Source organism: Triticum urartu, chromosome 2, assembly GCF_003073215.2.
Source record: "Triticum urartu cultivar G1812 chromosome 2, Tu2.1, whole genome shotgun sequence".
Taxonomy (NCBI): Eukaryota; Viridiplantae; Streptophyta; class Magnoliopsida; order Poales; family Poaceae; genus Triticum; species Triticum urartu.
In genome coordinates, this window is record NC_053023.1 from 226,604,134 (window position 1) to 226,619,157 (window position 15,024).

Genomic DNA, 15,024 nt, shown 5'->3' on the forward strand with positions numbered 1-15,024 from the left:
CCCCCTGCCCCCCCCCCCCCCCGCCGCTGTCGTCGCCTCGAGCCACCTGCGCACCCTGCTTCCTCTCCTGCAGCTACCCCGACCTTCCCTCATCTGGCAGGCCACGCATCTGCTGCCGTTGCCCATCGATCGTCCGATTTGATTAGCCCTCTCTTTTCTCATTATTCCTTTGTCCGATCTGCACTCTGGTTTAATCAGCCCACTTCTTTCCTGATCTCTTCGTCACACTCTCTAGAATCCTCAATCCTTAACTTCTCCTTATTGATATCTCAGAAAATTCAAATGAGTATATAAATTGGAATAATTAGAATTAAAATAGCGATGTGAGACTATTAAATTTTCAATAGATGAATTAACCCTCAAATTGTAAACGGTGCGTGACATAGACAATGGATCAATCGGGAAGCCCACTACGTGTTATTGTTACATACGGGAAAATTCCAGTACATGAAGGTGTGTTTTTTTAGTCCAGCACGTGAATGTGCATGATGCATCGTGGGTTGAATACTGATTGCGGGTTGAATACCCAAAATTAGAAGGATTTAAAAAAGGCGCGACGATGAACCTGACGGAAACAATGCGTGATTTATTATAGTATAAAGATAAAAATCTTTCCTAATAATAAAGCAGTTAACACTTCTGGTCGTCCGTCATGGTATTTTGCAGAAAAGTTCATTAGTTTCAAAGAATTCAACTTGTTGTCCCGTTCTAAGTGAGAACGAATCGTTTTTTCGCATTTTACACAAAAGCCCCTAACTTTCATGCTAATTAACCCACGATCCACATTAAGTCACTCCGAATTGTTTTTGCCATTTTACATAAACCCCGATATATGCGTTAATCACCCCACAGTCTATTAAAATAAATATCTTTTTTTAAATAACCATATCTTTTAAACCATAACGATAGTTTTAATATATTATATATGAAAATTGATTATAAAAATGTGTAGAATATTAATATGACGTTATTTTTACACGTCAACCATTTTTAAATTCGGTTTAGGAACATATTTAAGTGTTTAAAAATATATTCATATCTTTTTAACCGTAACTCTGATTTTAACATGTTATATATGAAAATTGATTAGAAAAATGTGTAGAATATGAATATGACATTACTTTTACAAGTCAAACATTTTTTAAATTCGGTTTAGGAACATATTTGAATGTTTTAGAAAATATTCATATCTTTTAGACCGTAATTCGAATTTAACATGGTATAAAATTGATTAAAAAATCTGTACAATATTGATATGACGTTATTTTTACTCGTTAACCATTTTTAAATGACGTTTAAGTATAGATTCAAATGCTTTAGAAAATATTCATATCTTTTAAACCCTAACTTTAATTTAGCATGTTATATATGAAAATTGATTAGAAAAATGTGTATAATCTGAATATGATGTTGTTTCACATGTGGTATTTTTTCTCGTTGCAACGCACAGACTCTTTTGCTAGTAAAGATAAAGATTCGTTTGGGTGCCTCGCACCGGACGCACCGATTTGCATTTAAGGAAGCCCACACATGGACCCAGGATCCAAGAAACTCGACGTGTCATTCCTTTTTAGGCTGGTCGTAATAGTAGTATCATAGCTAGTATCATGCATGTTAACTAGACAATTTTGATGATGTGTCATAGACTTAAATGAAGAAAAGAAGGGTTTAGTATCATATCATGATAATGTATCATAATAAATGCTATGCTACTATGTGTCATGCATAACAATAAATAGAGTTCTACATGATACTAATATATGATACTATGTATTAGGGAGATAGTATTATACACTAGTATCATATGCACGATACTAGTATATGATACTCCCCATTAGGCTGCCCGTAATGAAAGTATAATAGATAGTATCATGCATGCCAACTAAGACTAGCCACAATGGATAGTAACATAGACCAGTAACAATGCCCATGTTACTACTCTATGTTAGTACTTCTATAGTGGGGAGTAACATATGTGTAGTAACATACAACACTTCATTTATTAGGCTATAGACTCATCTTGCCTTGATATGTGTGATGTTACTCATACTAGTAGTAACTAGCTATGTTACTACATACCTCTCTTTCTTCATTTATTGATTGCCACATCATCTATTTTATCTAGATATGTGTGATGTTACTGTCTATATTACTCCCAATGTGGGTAGTCTAAGCAATTTAGATGATGTGACATAGGATTAAATGAAGAAAGAGATGTTTGAGTATCATATTATGATACTGTTTCATATTAAATGATGTGCTACTTTGTGTCATGCATGGCAATAAATGTAATCCTCTATGATACTAACATATGATACTATACATTACAGATGTAGTATCATAAACTAGTATCATATGCATGATACTAGTATATGATACTCTCCATTACAAGCAGCCTTAGGCTGTTTGTAATGGGTAATATCATAAGTTAGTATCATGCATATGATACTAGTGTGTGATACTACCCCTCTAATGCATAGTTTCATAGATGACTTTATTTATTGCCATGCATGACACATAGTAGCATTGCATTTATTATGATACAGTATCATGATACTACCTTCGTCACGGTTTAGAAGGCGCGCTTGGAAATTCTCTAGGACCTAGGTGGTTATCTATTGGTTGTGAGATGAGCTAAAAAATAGCATTCACACTACGCATGCATATAGAAATAGTATATCGGAGTACTAATTAGCTACTAGAAATAAATACAATGCGCCCTAAACCTTGTCTATTATGGAAACGCACGTAAATTTAACTGTGCCTTCTAAACTGTGACGGAGGGAGTATGATACTCAACCATCTCTTTCTTCATTTAATGTTATGCCACATCATAAAAAATGCCTACTTGGCATGCATGATACTCCCTCCTTTCATCTATATAGGGCCTAGTGCGTTTTTCGAGGCTAATTTTGACCAAATATTAGAGTAATAATATATGACATGCAACTTACACAAAGCACATCGTTAAATTCGTGCGTGAAAGGAGCTTTCAATGATATAATTTTCACGTTGTGCATGTCATGTATTATTAATCTTGTCAATAGTCAAAGACGATCTTAAAAAACGCATTAGACCCTATATTGATGGAAGGAGGGAGTACTAGTTATGATACTTCCATTACGACTAGCCTTACAACCAGTCTTACGTTCTGGCGGGCCACACCTCCACTGCAGCCAATCATCGCGTGCCACGTTTTTGTCGGTATTGCTATGTGTACCCGGGAGGTGTACACGCAGTAAGAGGACACCAAACCCTAGCCTTTTTTGCTCTCCCACTGCTCGCCCCTCCTGCTCGGCTGCTGCTTCCCCACACCGCCCAGGTAGCTCCACCGCCGGTGGCTCGCTATACCCACCACCTCCGCCGCTTCCTTCTCGTGCAGGGGAGGTGCAGAACACCCTAGATCTCTCCCGCGAGCGCGCATGGCTTCCTCCTCCGATGAGCAGCCCAAGCCGCCCGAGCCTCCCGCGGCCGCCGTGGCTGTGGCCACCGCCGCGCCGCAGTCCCACGCAGACTGGGCCGCCTCGATGCAGGCGTTCTACGCCTCCGGGGGGCATCCCTACGCCGCCTGGCCCGCGCAGGTACGAGATTGTCCAATTTTGGGCTGGGCGAGGAGGGGAAAGGCCGGGGTGTTTGACTAGGTTGTTGCTTTTCCTCTGATTCAGCAGCTGATGGCGGCGGCGGCGGCCTCAGGGACATCGTACGGCGCGCCGGTGCAGTTCCCCATGTACCACCCGGGGGCCGCGATGGCGTACTACGCCCACGCGTCCATGGCCGCGGTGAGTGCACAAGTCTCCGTTTCTAGTCGGTTTCATGCTCAATCGGGGGAATTGGACTTGGATTTGGCGGGATTTTTGGTGGTGAAATCGTTGCCTCTGCGCAGGGTGTTCCTTACCCGACTGCTGAAGCTGTTGCTGCTGCCGCAGCTGCGCCAGTTGTGGCAGAAGGAAAGGGCAAGGCTAAGGGCGGTGACGTGTCTCCTGAGAAGGGCAGTTCTGCTGCGCCCTCTGGCGACGACGCTTCGCAGAGGTACTTTTTTGTTCTCCCTCACCTATCTGTTAATGTAGTTTAAAAAAATTATTTAGGATTTAAATTTTCTTGTGCAGCTGTGGGAGCGGCAGTGACGAGTCTTCAGACACGAGAGATTATGACACTGACCAAAAGGTACAGAAGAACTTGCTGTGACGCAAGGGCGCATTTTAAAGTTGCTTGTTTTTTTGCAATTACTATGTTTATGACTTTATTATGTGGTTTATATTGGCTCTCTTCAGGATTCGTCTGCACCTAAGAAGAGGAAATCTGGTAATACCTCAGCGGAAGGTGGGTCATCGGATGCTCAACTATTTGGTAGCTTCAGTTGTTCCTTTAGAAGATTGAATAATTACATTGGTATTTGCCAGGTGAACCGTCTCAAGCTGCTGCTGTTCCATATGCTGCTGTCGAGTCACCGTATCAGTTGAAGGGGAGGTCTGCCTCAAAGCTTCCAGTTTCTGCGCCTGGGCGGGCAGCACTTCCCAATGCCACGCCAAATCTGAACATAGGGATTGATCTTTGGAGTGCTTCTCAATCCTTAGCTGTGATCCCAGTGCAGGGGGAAGCAAATCCTGGCTTGGCGCTTGCCCGATGTGATGGTGTTGGTCAGCTGGTATGGAGATTCTTTTTTTCTAATTTTTATGGCAGCATCCAGAAAGTGATTTTTTGATGTGCGCCTGTTTTGGAATGCCTCGAAAGTCACGGCGTGAATGGTTTTTGTCTTACAATACATGTTTAAAGACCATGTTTCTGGGAATAAAATTCTATGAGACCAGGTCTCACGGGCCAGCATGTGAGACCCGTCCCGATGGATGACATGTCACGATGCCAATCCCAAAGCACGTGTAATCCCACTTTGCCTAATTACATTACACATTCCCGACTCCAATCATGTATACGTATCTAACGTGTTGTATGGGATACCTACAACTCGCACCCCATGAGCTAGGGCTCACATGCTGCTCTCATGCATGGCGGCGCCGGATGACCTCATCGCTGGCTGCTGCACGGTACTACGCAACCAAGACTTGTCGTCGATGGCCACGCCGAACCACCTCGCTAGCGGCCGCGTGGCTTCATGCTACCACGACTCCTAGCCATGGTCGCCCCAAAGGATCTCATTGCCGGTGGTTGTGTGGCACGATCCTATGATGACTTATTGTCCATGGCCGTATTGAAAGACCTCGCCGCCGGTAGACGCGTAGTGGTAACCGTGCGACAAGATGCATCCAGCTGCTATGTGACGCCGCACTCGTCCAAGACGTTGGACTCCCGGCCGGTGGTTCTAGTGTCAGCTAATTAACATGCCTTGTTCGTCTAGGACTCTTCCACTCCCGGTGAGTGATCCATGCAAAGTTAGGCTGGTTGAGCGAGTACAGTAGTTCGCTGGCTAAACCAATCTTCAGATAGCTCATACTGAAACTTGAAAGTAATTAATCTACTAACTATGAAGGTTATATACAACTCCAAAGCCAAGAAGAACATATGGTGGTCGTGCACCAACACATCGCCGCGCTTGCAGCAGGAAAGGAATGTGTTGATGACGAGCAGCTGCATACGTCTTGGCACCCAGCCGGCGTTGAGGAGTTAGTCCCGCCCTCGGCGAGGACGTCTTGGTGCGTGACCACCATCAACAAGGAGTCGTCTTCCAGCATAGCCGCCATCGACGAGGTCTCCACCCAGCCACCGGCATTGGCGTCTTGGCGCGTGACCAACGTAAAGTCCGCCCAGCCAGCAACGCCGGTGGCGAGGTCTTCCAGCGTGGCCACTGACAGGAAGTCTCCACAGGGCCGTCTCGCGCGGATACTGGTGACGAGATCATTCGGCACGACCATGGACGAGTAGTTGTCAATGTGTCGTTCCGAGCGGCCACAGGCGATGAAGTCCTTTTGCTTGGCCGTCATCAACGAGAGCGAGAACAAGCAAATCCTAAATCGCTGTGTACTTGTGTACGTATACGTACCTGTTCAAGCGTAGGAATTGCATTCAGGAATTTGGTAATTAATGGGCAAAGTGGGAGTAGCTCTTTAAGATTGTGAATGCCACGTATCATTCATCGGGGCGGACCTCACGTGCTGGCCTGTGAGACCTGGTCTCACAGATTTTTTTTCCATGTTTCTGTGTTACTTATCTGATTCTACTGCTCTTAATCATTCCTATTTTGGCAGGATGAGCGTGAAATTAAGAGGGAGAGGCGAAAACAATCTAATAGGGAGTCTGCGAGGAGATCAAGGTTACGCAAGCAGGTAGTAATGGAACTATTACACCTCATTGCAAAAATACATGTGAACAATAAATGCTGCTGCTTCTCTTCATTTCTTAATTTGTATCAATTATGATGGTACTAGTGATGAACCTGGTAAACACTTATTTTTACCGTGAAAGGAACTTGGAGACTTAAACTATGATATTGCAGTTTTATGCCAAAAATTACTGTACCCAGGTTTCCCTACTGTTGGTATTGTTAAGCATATTGAAAACATGAGCAGTTGCACAGTGTGATAACTCTTCGGCAGCAGCAGTCACACATGCCTGCAGTGGCATGCAGAAGAGATAGGGAGCAATTAGTTTGTCGGATAGGGGATTAGCAGTATGCTAACCTTATCTTTTCTCTATTATCCTTTAGCTCTGTTTTTTATCTGTGTTATATCTGCCATCTCTCTATTCAGCAAATGGCTTAAGAAAGTTCCAGATCCACTATGTACCTCTCTCCTGAATCTCTTGTCCCTGCCAAGTGAATTTCATTGCTTAGCATTTGTCCTCAAATCATCACTGTTCGACGTCTCTGATGGTTGTTCAAACCTGCAGTGTACTAGTGCATATCATAATACTCCCTCCGTTCCATATATATAGGACTAATTTTCTATACTCCCGGGAGTATGTACTCCCATCTTCAATATACCCTGTAGACGCATTAATTATACCTCTTTATCATTCTCAATATACTTCATTAAATATTCTAGGATACCCCAATACGAGTTTTGTGGAAAAAAATATCATTTTTGACGTACTTTTTGCAATATACCTTTTTCACATACGAACAAATCAGTATATATGTAAACCTTTAAAAATATGTAGACTCACATAATTTTTTTCATGAAAATCATTTTAAGGTATCTAGTAGTTAATAATGAAGTATATTAAAAATAATAAAGAGGTATAAAAGATTCATCTATGTGGTATATGAGGAGCGGGAGTACGTACTCTCAGGAGTATACAACTATTTTCCTATATATATATATGTAATATATATATATATATACATATGTATATATACTTAATACTAAGTCAAACTATACAAAGTTTGACCAAGTTTATAGAGAAAAATATCTACATCTAGAATATCATTTTTGACACTATTAGATACATCATGAGACGCATATTCATATTATATATATTTGATACTGTAGATATAAATAGTTTTTTCGATTAACTTGGTTGAACTTTGAAAGTTTGAGTTTTAAAAATATATGTATGCACTACATTATGGAACGGACGGAGTATGATTTAGCTTTATTGTGTATTTTCGAAAATCGGTTTCAGCATACCACGTTCAAAATTCAGTAAAGTAGAAGTAGCATATGTAACAGCCCCCCCCTTTTTTAGGTTTGGTATTCACCTCTACGGAGGAAGCATACAGAACCACAAAGAGGATGGATATGCATCATGCATTCATCATTTTAGTTAACTGTCAAGTTAAATCTAACAGTGGATTAGGGAGTTAGATGAGGAACCTGCAAAAAAACTACCTTCTCAACTGGATGCTGCCATATTACTGGCAGGAGGGATTTAGTGCGCCATCTCGCTGTCGGAGGCCACAGGAAGGATTTGGCATGATCTCACCTCCTCACCAGATGCTGCCTTGTTGCAGTTGAATGGTCACAGCTCACCACGAGCCACCAGTTGATGGATCACATCATCTCGAGCGCGGAATCTTATTAGTGGATCAGAAGACTATGGTGACCCGTAGATCTTCAGATGTTGATTTGCAGAGCAGGGCCGGAATGCGGGGATTGCATTCTTCAAAAAGTATCGTATCTTCTTTCCCTAGGGAGAAAGCAGAAACCAGTCAAGTAATGATATGCACATGCAGACATGCTAGTGTTTGGCCTCTAGGTGGGCTTGACTTTTGTCACCTGAATCACCGGGCTATTCCTTATGCATTGCAAAGCCCAGTAGTTCAATAAATGTGGGTTGCTTAATATATAATTTGTATTCTGGTTATGCTAGTTTCTTGTACTTGGAAAATAAGCTGAATACTACATATCAAATCAGGCAATTTTCTTACAACTGCAGGCATACCAGTTTTTGACTGGGCTGCCTATCCTTCCCACACATTTTGAAATGTTTGTTGTACTGAAACTCAGTCAAATTTGCCGTCAAAATTGCCTTCCAGGAAAGACACCAGTTGTGACAGCTGCATAAGCCACACCTTCTGTTTTGTAAGCGGAATACTGAAGTGAGTAGATGCAGAACGAATATTGAACATTCATGTTATTTTGCACTTCTAGTAAAAGAAATGGCCCACAAATGTGCAATTACCCCCTTAAATTTTTTGGTTTGCTTAACCACCTGAGCTTCCAACACTTGGCACTTCATCCTTTGAGGTTGTTTTGGGAGTGGTTTCAACATCGTGGCCATCATGTAACTGAAATCGGTCGCAGGGGGAAGTTCTGGGTGGTAAGAGCATCTACAACTGGAATGGGATTATTTGGCCCCTTATAACTTGGACGCGTCCAGATGGTGTCTGCGCTTGTCCGTTTTGAACTCTCATTTGTCCGTGCACGCAGCCATGTCGCCCAAATGGGTGAAGAGTTGACACTCATAATATCTCAGAAGGGTAAAGCGGACTCAAAACTATTGGCGATAGTTGCATATTTGCTATATATTTCACCTCTAGAATTTGGTCCAGGCAGCTAAATTTTTGTTGATTTCTTACTTGCATGTTTCCATTGATGAGGTGTGCATGCAACCGCAGTAGAAGAAATTTAGAGATGACACCAGGAATTTTGTTGTAAAACATAATTCAAACTCTGAAAATCAGCTTCATAAAACTATAATCTATCCCTTTGAAATTTTGTTGATGGGGTAAGGTGCTGACCATCTCTTTTCTACTCTCCTCTGGAATGCCATCACACACAGCCATGAATAGTATGACTAAGCAGAGCTGTACATAGTGACTTGCTGGGACATAAAATTACTATTCCCTTTGAATCCTTTGCGGTGGCATCTTAGTACTTACATTTGCAATAAAGGTCCTAATTATAAGTAATCCTTTTGCATTGACATGATTCTTTCCACTGTTTATCAGCAAGAGTGCGAGGAATTATCCAGGAAGGTTGCTGAGCTGACAACTGAGAACAACGCCCTCAGAACTGAGCTTGACCAGCTTAAGAAGGCCTGTGAAGATATGGAAGCACAGAATGCACAACTAATGGTGAGCACATGGCACTCCGCCCATACTTTGCCATATGTACATATGAGGAATGCCAATTTCATTCTTGGTAGTACTTGCCCTGATGGTATTCTAACTCTGAATGGTGAAATGATTCAGTCTCAGGAACCTGCTGCAGTCACAACCACACTGGGCATGAGCATCGCAGCGCCCAAAGTGCAGCAGCACGATGATGAGGGTAAACTTCATAAGAAGGCTAATAATAACAGCAACGGGAAGTACGTAGGTGGCAGCCACAAACTGGAGGCTAACCCTAGGTGAGAGACCCCACGAGGGAGTGACAGAGATGAGATGTGGTGTTCCTTTATCTAACCACAACACCCATCATCGATTCAAGGTGCTTTTAGCAGATGATGTTTTAGTTCACTTCTCACAGCTCACCGGGGGCCCTGTAGAGTTGCCCCGTCGCAGCCATGTATTATTTATGGCTCGTTGCCGAGAAGAATGTGTAAACTGATTGGTGTACTAGAGCTTAGAAATTTTATGTTTGCTAACTTTTCATGAGGATTCATATAACCTGCCAATTTGATGGCCTGATCGGTTGATCATATGCGTAACAAATAACCTTTACACTACGTCTGACACTTCCTCTAACAAGTTCTTTTTTTGAGGGGAAATGCCCTTGGGCACACTTTATTGTTTTCAAATAATAGTTACATCGAAGATGATGTGTGGAAGAAAAAAGCTAGGAGGATCACCGTCCTCAAAAACTACTCCCTCCGTTCCCAAGTATTTGTTTTTCTAGACATTTCAAATGGTTATAACATACGAATATATGTAGACATATTTTAGAATGTGTATTCACTCATTTTGCTTCGTATGTAGTCATTTGTTGAAATCATTAGAAAGACAAATATTTGAGAATGAAGGGAGTACAACTTTAGAATCATAAACATGCTTAGCTAAATTATGTTTGACCCTATTGGTGTTACTAGGATGGTGCTGAAAGCTAACTGTACCTAGTCTTGTTGCTTGCTGGAAACAATCTACAAGTGGCCACCTAGTCTTGTTGCTTGCTGGAAACAATCTGCAAGTATGGCCACGGACAGTGCTGAAAGCTAACTGTACCTAGTCTTTGCTCGCTGGAAACAATCTGCAAGTATTGCCGTGGCCGAGCTCAAAACTTCATTCATACTAGTCCAAGCTTGAATTAATTCCAGTGAGACTCCATGATAACATTGCATCCTATATTTTCAAGCATTTTGCACAACTATTATTTCAGCTGTGCTAGCATCATACGCATTATTCAGAAGCCATGAGCCACCTGCTACTGCCTTGCTTGCAATTTCGAATCACTGCTGTTGCTCCCGACCCATCATGAAAAAAAGATGCGTCCACGTTCATTTTGTACTCCCTCCGTTTTTAAATATAAGTCTTTTTAAAGATTTCAATAAATGACTATATATGAAACAAAATAAATAAATCAACACTCTAAAATATGTCTATATACATCCATATGTAGTCTTTTATTAGAATCTCTATAAAGACTTACATTTAGGAACGGAGGGAGTAGCTATCAGCCGAAGGTTTCTGCAATGATAGTCCACGTTCATCTTGTAGCTGTATGTGGCTGTATAATGCTCTGAGCAGCTGTAAAGTTTGATTTGATTGCGTCGATAGAGAATGTTGTCCTGCCAGGCGAAGCCACTGGGTGTTCTTTCATAAATTCTCTCTGCCACCGTATATACCAAGCGTTTATGACAACCGATTCTGCAACACCAAGGTTTGGAAGAATTAGTCTAGCACATATACTCGTGCGTTGCAACGGAAAAAACAATTGAAATGTCTACCAAAACACTCATCAATGTGACACTATAATATCCAAACGACACAAGCTGGCGGCAACCGGAAGGTGCATGCCGAGGTCTAGTAGAAATGCACATTAGTCCAGCATTAAAAATCCTGGTAAACGTGGATATTTTTGGTACGATTGTTGTTTGACAGTTTATTGAGACCATCCATGAATAAATCAAAGTTGAACAAAACCTAGACTGAAAACTACTTCATCGGTTCATCCCTTTTAGTTTCTTGGGGCTATCTCAAGAATTTGAACCAGCCCACTGTCCAATCTACGCACTTTTTTTTCTCTTGAAAAAATAGATTAGCTGTGTTAAAAAAAATGGATGAACTGGCTTACAGCAACAACCCCAGCGCATGCACGCGCGCCCCTCGCTGAAGCTTCTTGGGAATTCAAAAATAACGCTCACAACTCTGTCCGAGATTCGTCAAAAAGGAAAAATCCGTTTGGGATTTTTTAGAAGGAAAAATCGAGCAATATAGTTTAATGAGCGGAATTGATCTCGCACTAGAGCTCACGTGTGTGCACACCCGCGCATGCATGCACGATCTGATCCATTTCTCTTTTTTTCCCCGCTGTTCCTGCATGCAACGCTGACTTAGTTCCTAAGGATCCCATTTAATTAGCTAGCCAAATCAGCCAAATCAGCAGTCGTGCATGTCCCTTCTTCGGGACGAGACTTGCCTGCTCCCCTCCCGTGTGCCCATCCGTACTCCCGCATATGTGGCTTGATTTGATTGGAACAAAATAAGGTCCGGCCCCATCCTTTTAAAATCAGAAGGGGAGATGATTAGATTAGAAAGAAAAAAGAAAAAAAAAACCGTTGGATGAGGTGGGAGCACGGATGGGAGCATGGGAAGGGAGCAGGCAAGCCGGACCCCCTTCTTCGTACCATCCGTCAGCCATGTTCATTACTCCATCCCATCTAAATTAGGAGGGCAGCCCACAAATCCATTTATAGCATCCGCATGTCCTTCCTAAATTAAGAGTTTTTCTCGATTTAATTGAAACTTGCATCAACCAACTGAGAGGGGGTTTTCAAGCGGTAGCTCAGCAAGGAGGCGCAAGGAGGCCCGGTGAGTGACTAGGAGTAGCAGAGGTGTCAAAGTTGAGGAAGAACGCCGACAACAGTAGCGATGAAGACGTGGTCGATCCAGTTGATGTAGTGGCATAGAACTCGACCTCGTGGCCGGGGAGGAAGCATCAGACGGCGTCGGTGCTCCTGGCGCAGTCCTAGGTGGCGGGGAGGTCGTAGAGTGCGCGTGCAGAGGAGCAGGGACGGAGCCAGGAATTTGACATGGTGATGTAGGGTAGAACCCTAATCGCCTGATCTTTCACGAAAGGAGCGGATCCCGCGATGAACACGAAGAACACGGGAAAATCACTAAAACAACACAAGATAGTCACACATGTGCTAGATCCTCAAATACATAAGAGTTCACATGGTACATGATTAACTAGGGACGATACAAGGGTAGCCGGTCTTCTCTGTGAGGAGGTCTTGATGTTCTTGTCCGCGAGGAGGTCTTGAATCCAAAGGGATCTTCTCCGAAGAGGCCGCGGTCTCTCTCGAGGAGTAGATCCGATGTGGATGAGCAATGCTCTATCTCTCAAATGAGCTAAACCAATGCTAACCCTAGCTAGAAGGAATAGGAGGGCTATATATAGTCTAAGTGCAAATGGGGGCGAAAGTAGGGGTACATGGGCCTCGGGCCCGAAACTGGACACAGCCAGGTACCAGACGTCCGCCGAGGACTGGTCGTTCGGTGTCTCATGAGCGTTCGGTCGTCCGGTCTCTTCGGACGTCCGCTGGATTCGTTCTGTGATGGGGGTGCCGGACGTCCGGTAGCTCCGGACTTCCGCTGATGTTGGCTCGGGTGCGGTCGCGTTGGTCGTCCGGTCGGGGCCGGACGTCCGCTCCTTTGCCTCGGGTGCAGGGGCACCGGTCGGGACCGGACGTCCGCTCGCTGGGGCTCGGCTGATGCTTCAGGCGCCGGACGTCCGGTCCCGGCCGGTCGTCCGGTGGCTGGGACCTTTCCTGCACCCCTTCTTCTTCATCTCTGTCTTCACGTCCATCTTCCTCTCCTTCTTCTCCTCGCTCCTTAGCTTCTCCTTGATACATGAGTATGCACAATGTGTCCATATGAGGTAGTAGCCATGTCTCATGTGCATCGAAGTGGAATTGTGAGAGGAGAGATGTCACCTCGGTTTCAAGAGCTCTTGCGCGTGCTCGTGTCATGGGTCCGAGTGGTGTCGTAGGAGATGTAGTTGGGTCCATGGGGATGACCTTGGGATGCTCCGCATCATCTCCCCTCCCTTGGGGAAGATCCGTCCTCGGATCAAATTCTTCATCACCATGGAAGGGGGAGAGATCTTTGATGTTGAAGATGTCGCTCACGTTGTACTTGTCGCGCAGGATGTCAATCTTGTAAGCGTTGTCGTTGTAGCGTGCGAGCACCTTGAAGGGTCCATCCACTCATGGTCGAAGTTTGGACTTGCGTTCTTGTGGAAAGCGGTCCTTGCGAAGGTGTAGCCACACGAGGTCTCTGAAGTTCAATACCATAGGTTGCTTGTTGAAGTTGAGCTTGGTCACAAGGCGTTGAACTTGGTGCTCGATGATGTTTCTTGTATCTTCATGCACCTTCTTGAGATGTGTCGCTCATGCACTTGTGTCCAAATTGATGCGCTCTTGGAGTGGTAGAGGAAGAATGTCCAATGGTGACAATGGGTTGAATCCGTAGACGACCTCGAAGGGGGACTTGCCGGTTGTTGAGTGTCTTGCTCGGTTGTAGGCGAACTCGGCGATAGGTAGGCACTCCTCCCACTCCTTGATGTTCTTCTTGATGAGTACTCGAAGTAGAGCGGAGAGTGTGCGGGTGATAACTTCCGTTTGGCCATCGGTTTGTGGATGATACGCCGTGGAGAAGAGTAGCTTGATTCCGAGCTTGGCGCATAGTGTCTTCCAAAGTAGCTAAGGAACTTGACGTCGCTGTCCGAGACGATCGTTTTTGGCACTCCATGTAGACGCAATATTTCCCTACAAAAGAGATTGGCAACATGTGAAGCATCATCTATCTTGTTGCAAGGAATGAAATGTGCCATCTTGGAGAAACGGTCCACAACGACTGTGACGCCCCAAGACCGGAGCTTCAGACGCCTTCCTTTTATCTTGTTGTCGTTGTGTGTTTGAACTGTTTGTTGCCTTGATCGGATCAGTGTCATTGTCATATTTTGCTTCTTGCATCATGTTCATCTTTTGGTTTATTGCATTGCCATGCCCATCACTGTCATGTTGCATTTGTGCCTCTTGTATTTTTGCATTCTCATAATCATCATGTGCATTGTCATATTCATGCATGTCACTTTGTTGGATGCTCCATGTATGATCATGCATCATCACCTCCCCTTCCTTCTTCTTTCTTTCATTTTGACAAGTGACCTTTTCCCCTCCTCGAGAAATGTTCATTCTTTTCCGGATGCTAGTTCACTATGCCTAAACCCTCTCTGTCAAATTTAAGATCCTTTGGAGTTGTTTTGGTTAGGTTCAAAAATGCCTCAAGTTTGAATCATATTCAAACTTGTTTTATTTTTCTACCCCTAAAAATGTCCAAACCAATTTTATCAAATAGAGCTCATTTTCAGGATCATGAGAATATTTTTATATTTCTCTAGATCCTCTCCTTTACCCCCTGCTCTTTCCTTTTTGTATTTCTGTCTGAAGAAATGTAAAAGAAAAGTA

The 15,024-nt window shown here is 43.5% G+C and overlaps 1 protein-coding gene across 5 annotated transcripts; it reads left to right on the top strand.

Annotated features, from left to right (window-relative positions):
* Positions 1–3,238: 3,238 nt before the first annotated feature.
* Positions 3,239–10,062, top strand: LOC125536893 (DNA-binding protein EMBP-1-like). Of its 5 annotated transcripts, none has more exons than XM_048700181.1 (9): positions 3,246–3,581; positions 3,666–3,779; positions 3,884–4,029; positions 4,107–4,164; positions 4,272–4,320; positions 4,401–4,645; positions 6,198–6,278; positions 9,344–9,469; positions 9,587–10,062. In XM_048700181.1, exons 1-9 carry the CDS (start codon positions 3,423–3,425, stop codon positions 9,746–9,748), a joined length of 1,140 nt encoding a protein of 379 aa, XP_048556138.1. In that variant the 5' UTR covers positions 3,246–3,422; the 3' UTR covers positions 9,749–10,062. The 5 variants fall into 5 exon arrangements, with proteins under 5 accessions (XP_048556141.1, XP_048556142.1, XP_048556138.1 ...); XM_048700183.1 differs by having other exon boundaries at positions 3,669–3,779; XM_048700182.1 differs by having other exon boundaries at positions 3,249–3,581; positions 6,201–6,278.
* The last annotated feature ends 4,962 nt before the right edge of the window (positions 10,063–15,024 follow it).

Bases quoted from the DNA above. Each gene is read 5' to 3' on its own strand.
- LOC125536893 (XM_048700181.1), top strand. From the start codon at position 3,423: ATGGCTTCCTCCTCCGATGAGCAGCCCAAGCCGCCCGAGCCTCCCGCG. The intron at 3,780-3,883 runs GTGAGTGCACAA...GCCTCTGCGCAG, and splicing joins CCCACGCGTCCATGGCCGCG to GGTGTTCCTTACCCGACTGC. The intron at 6,279-9,343 runs GTAGTAATGGAA...ACTGTTTATCAG, and splicing joins GATCAAGGTTACGCAAGCAG to CAAGAGTGCGAGGAATTATC.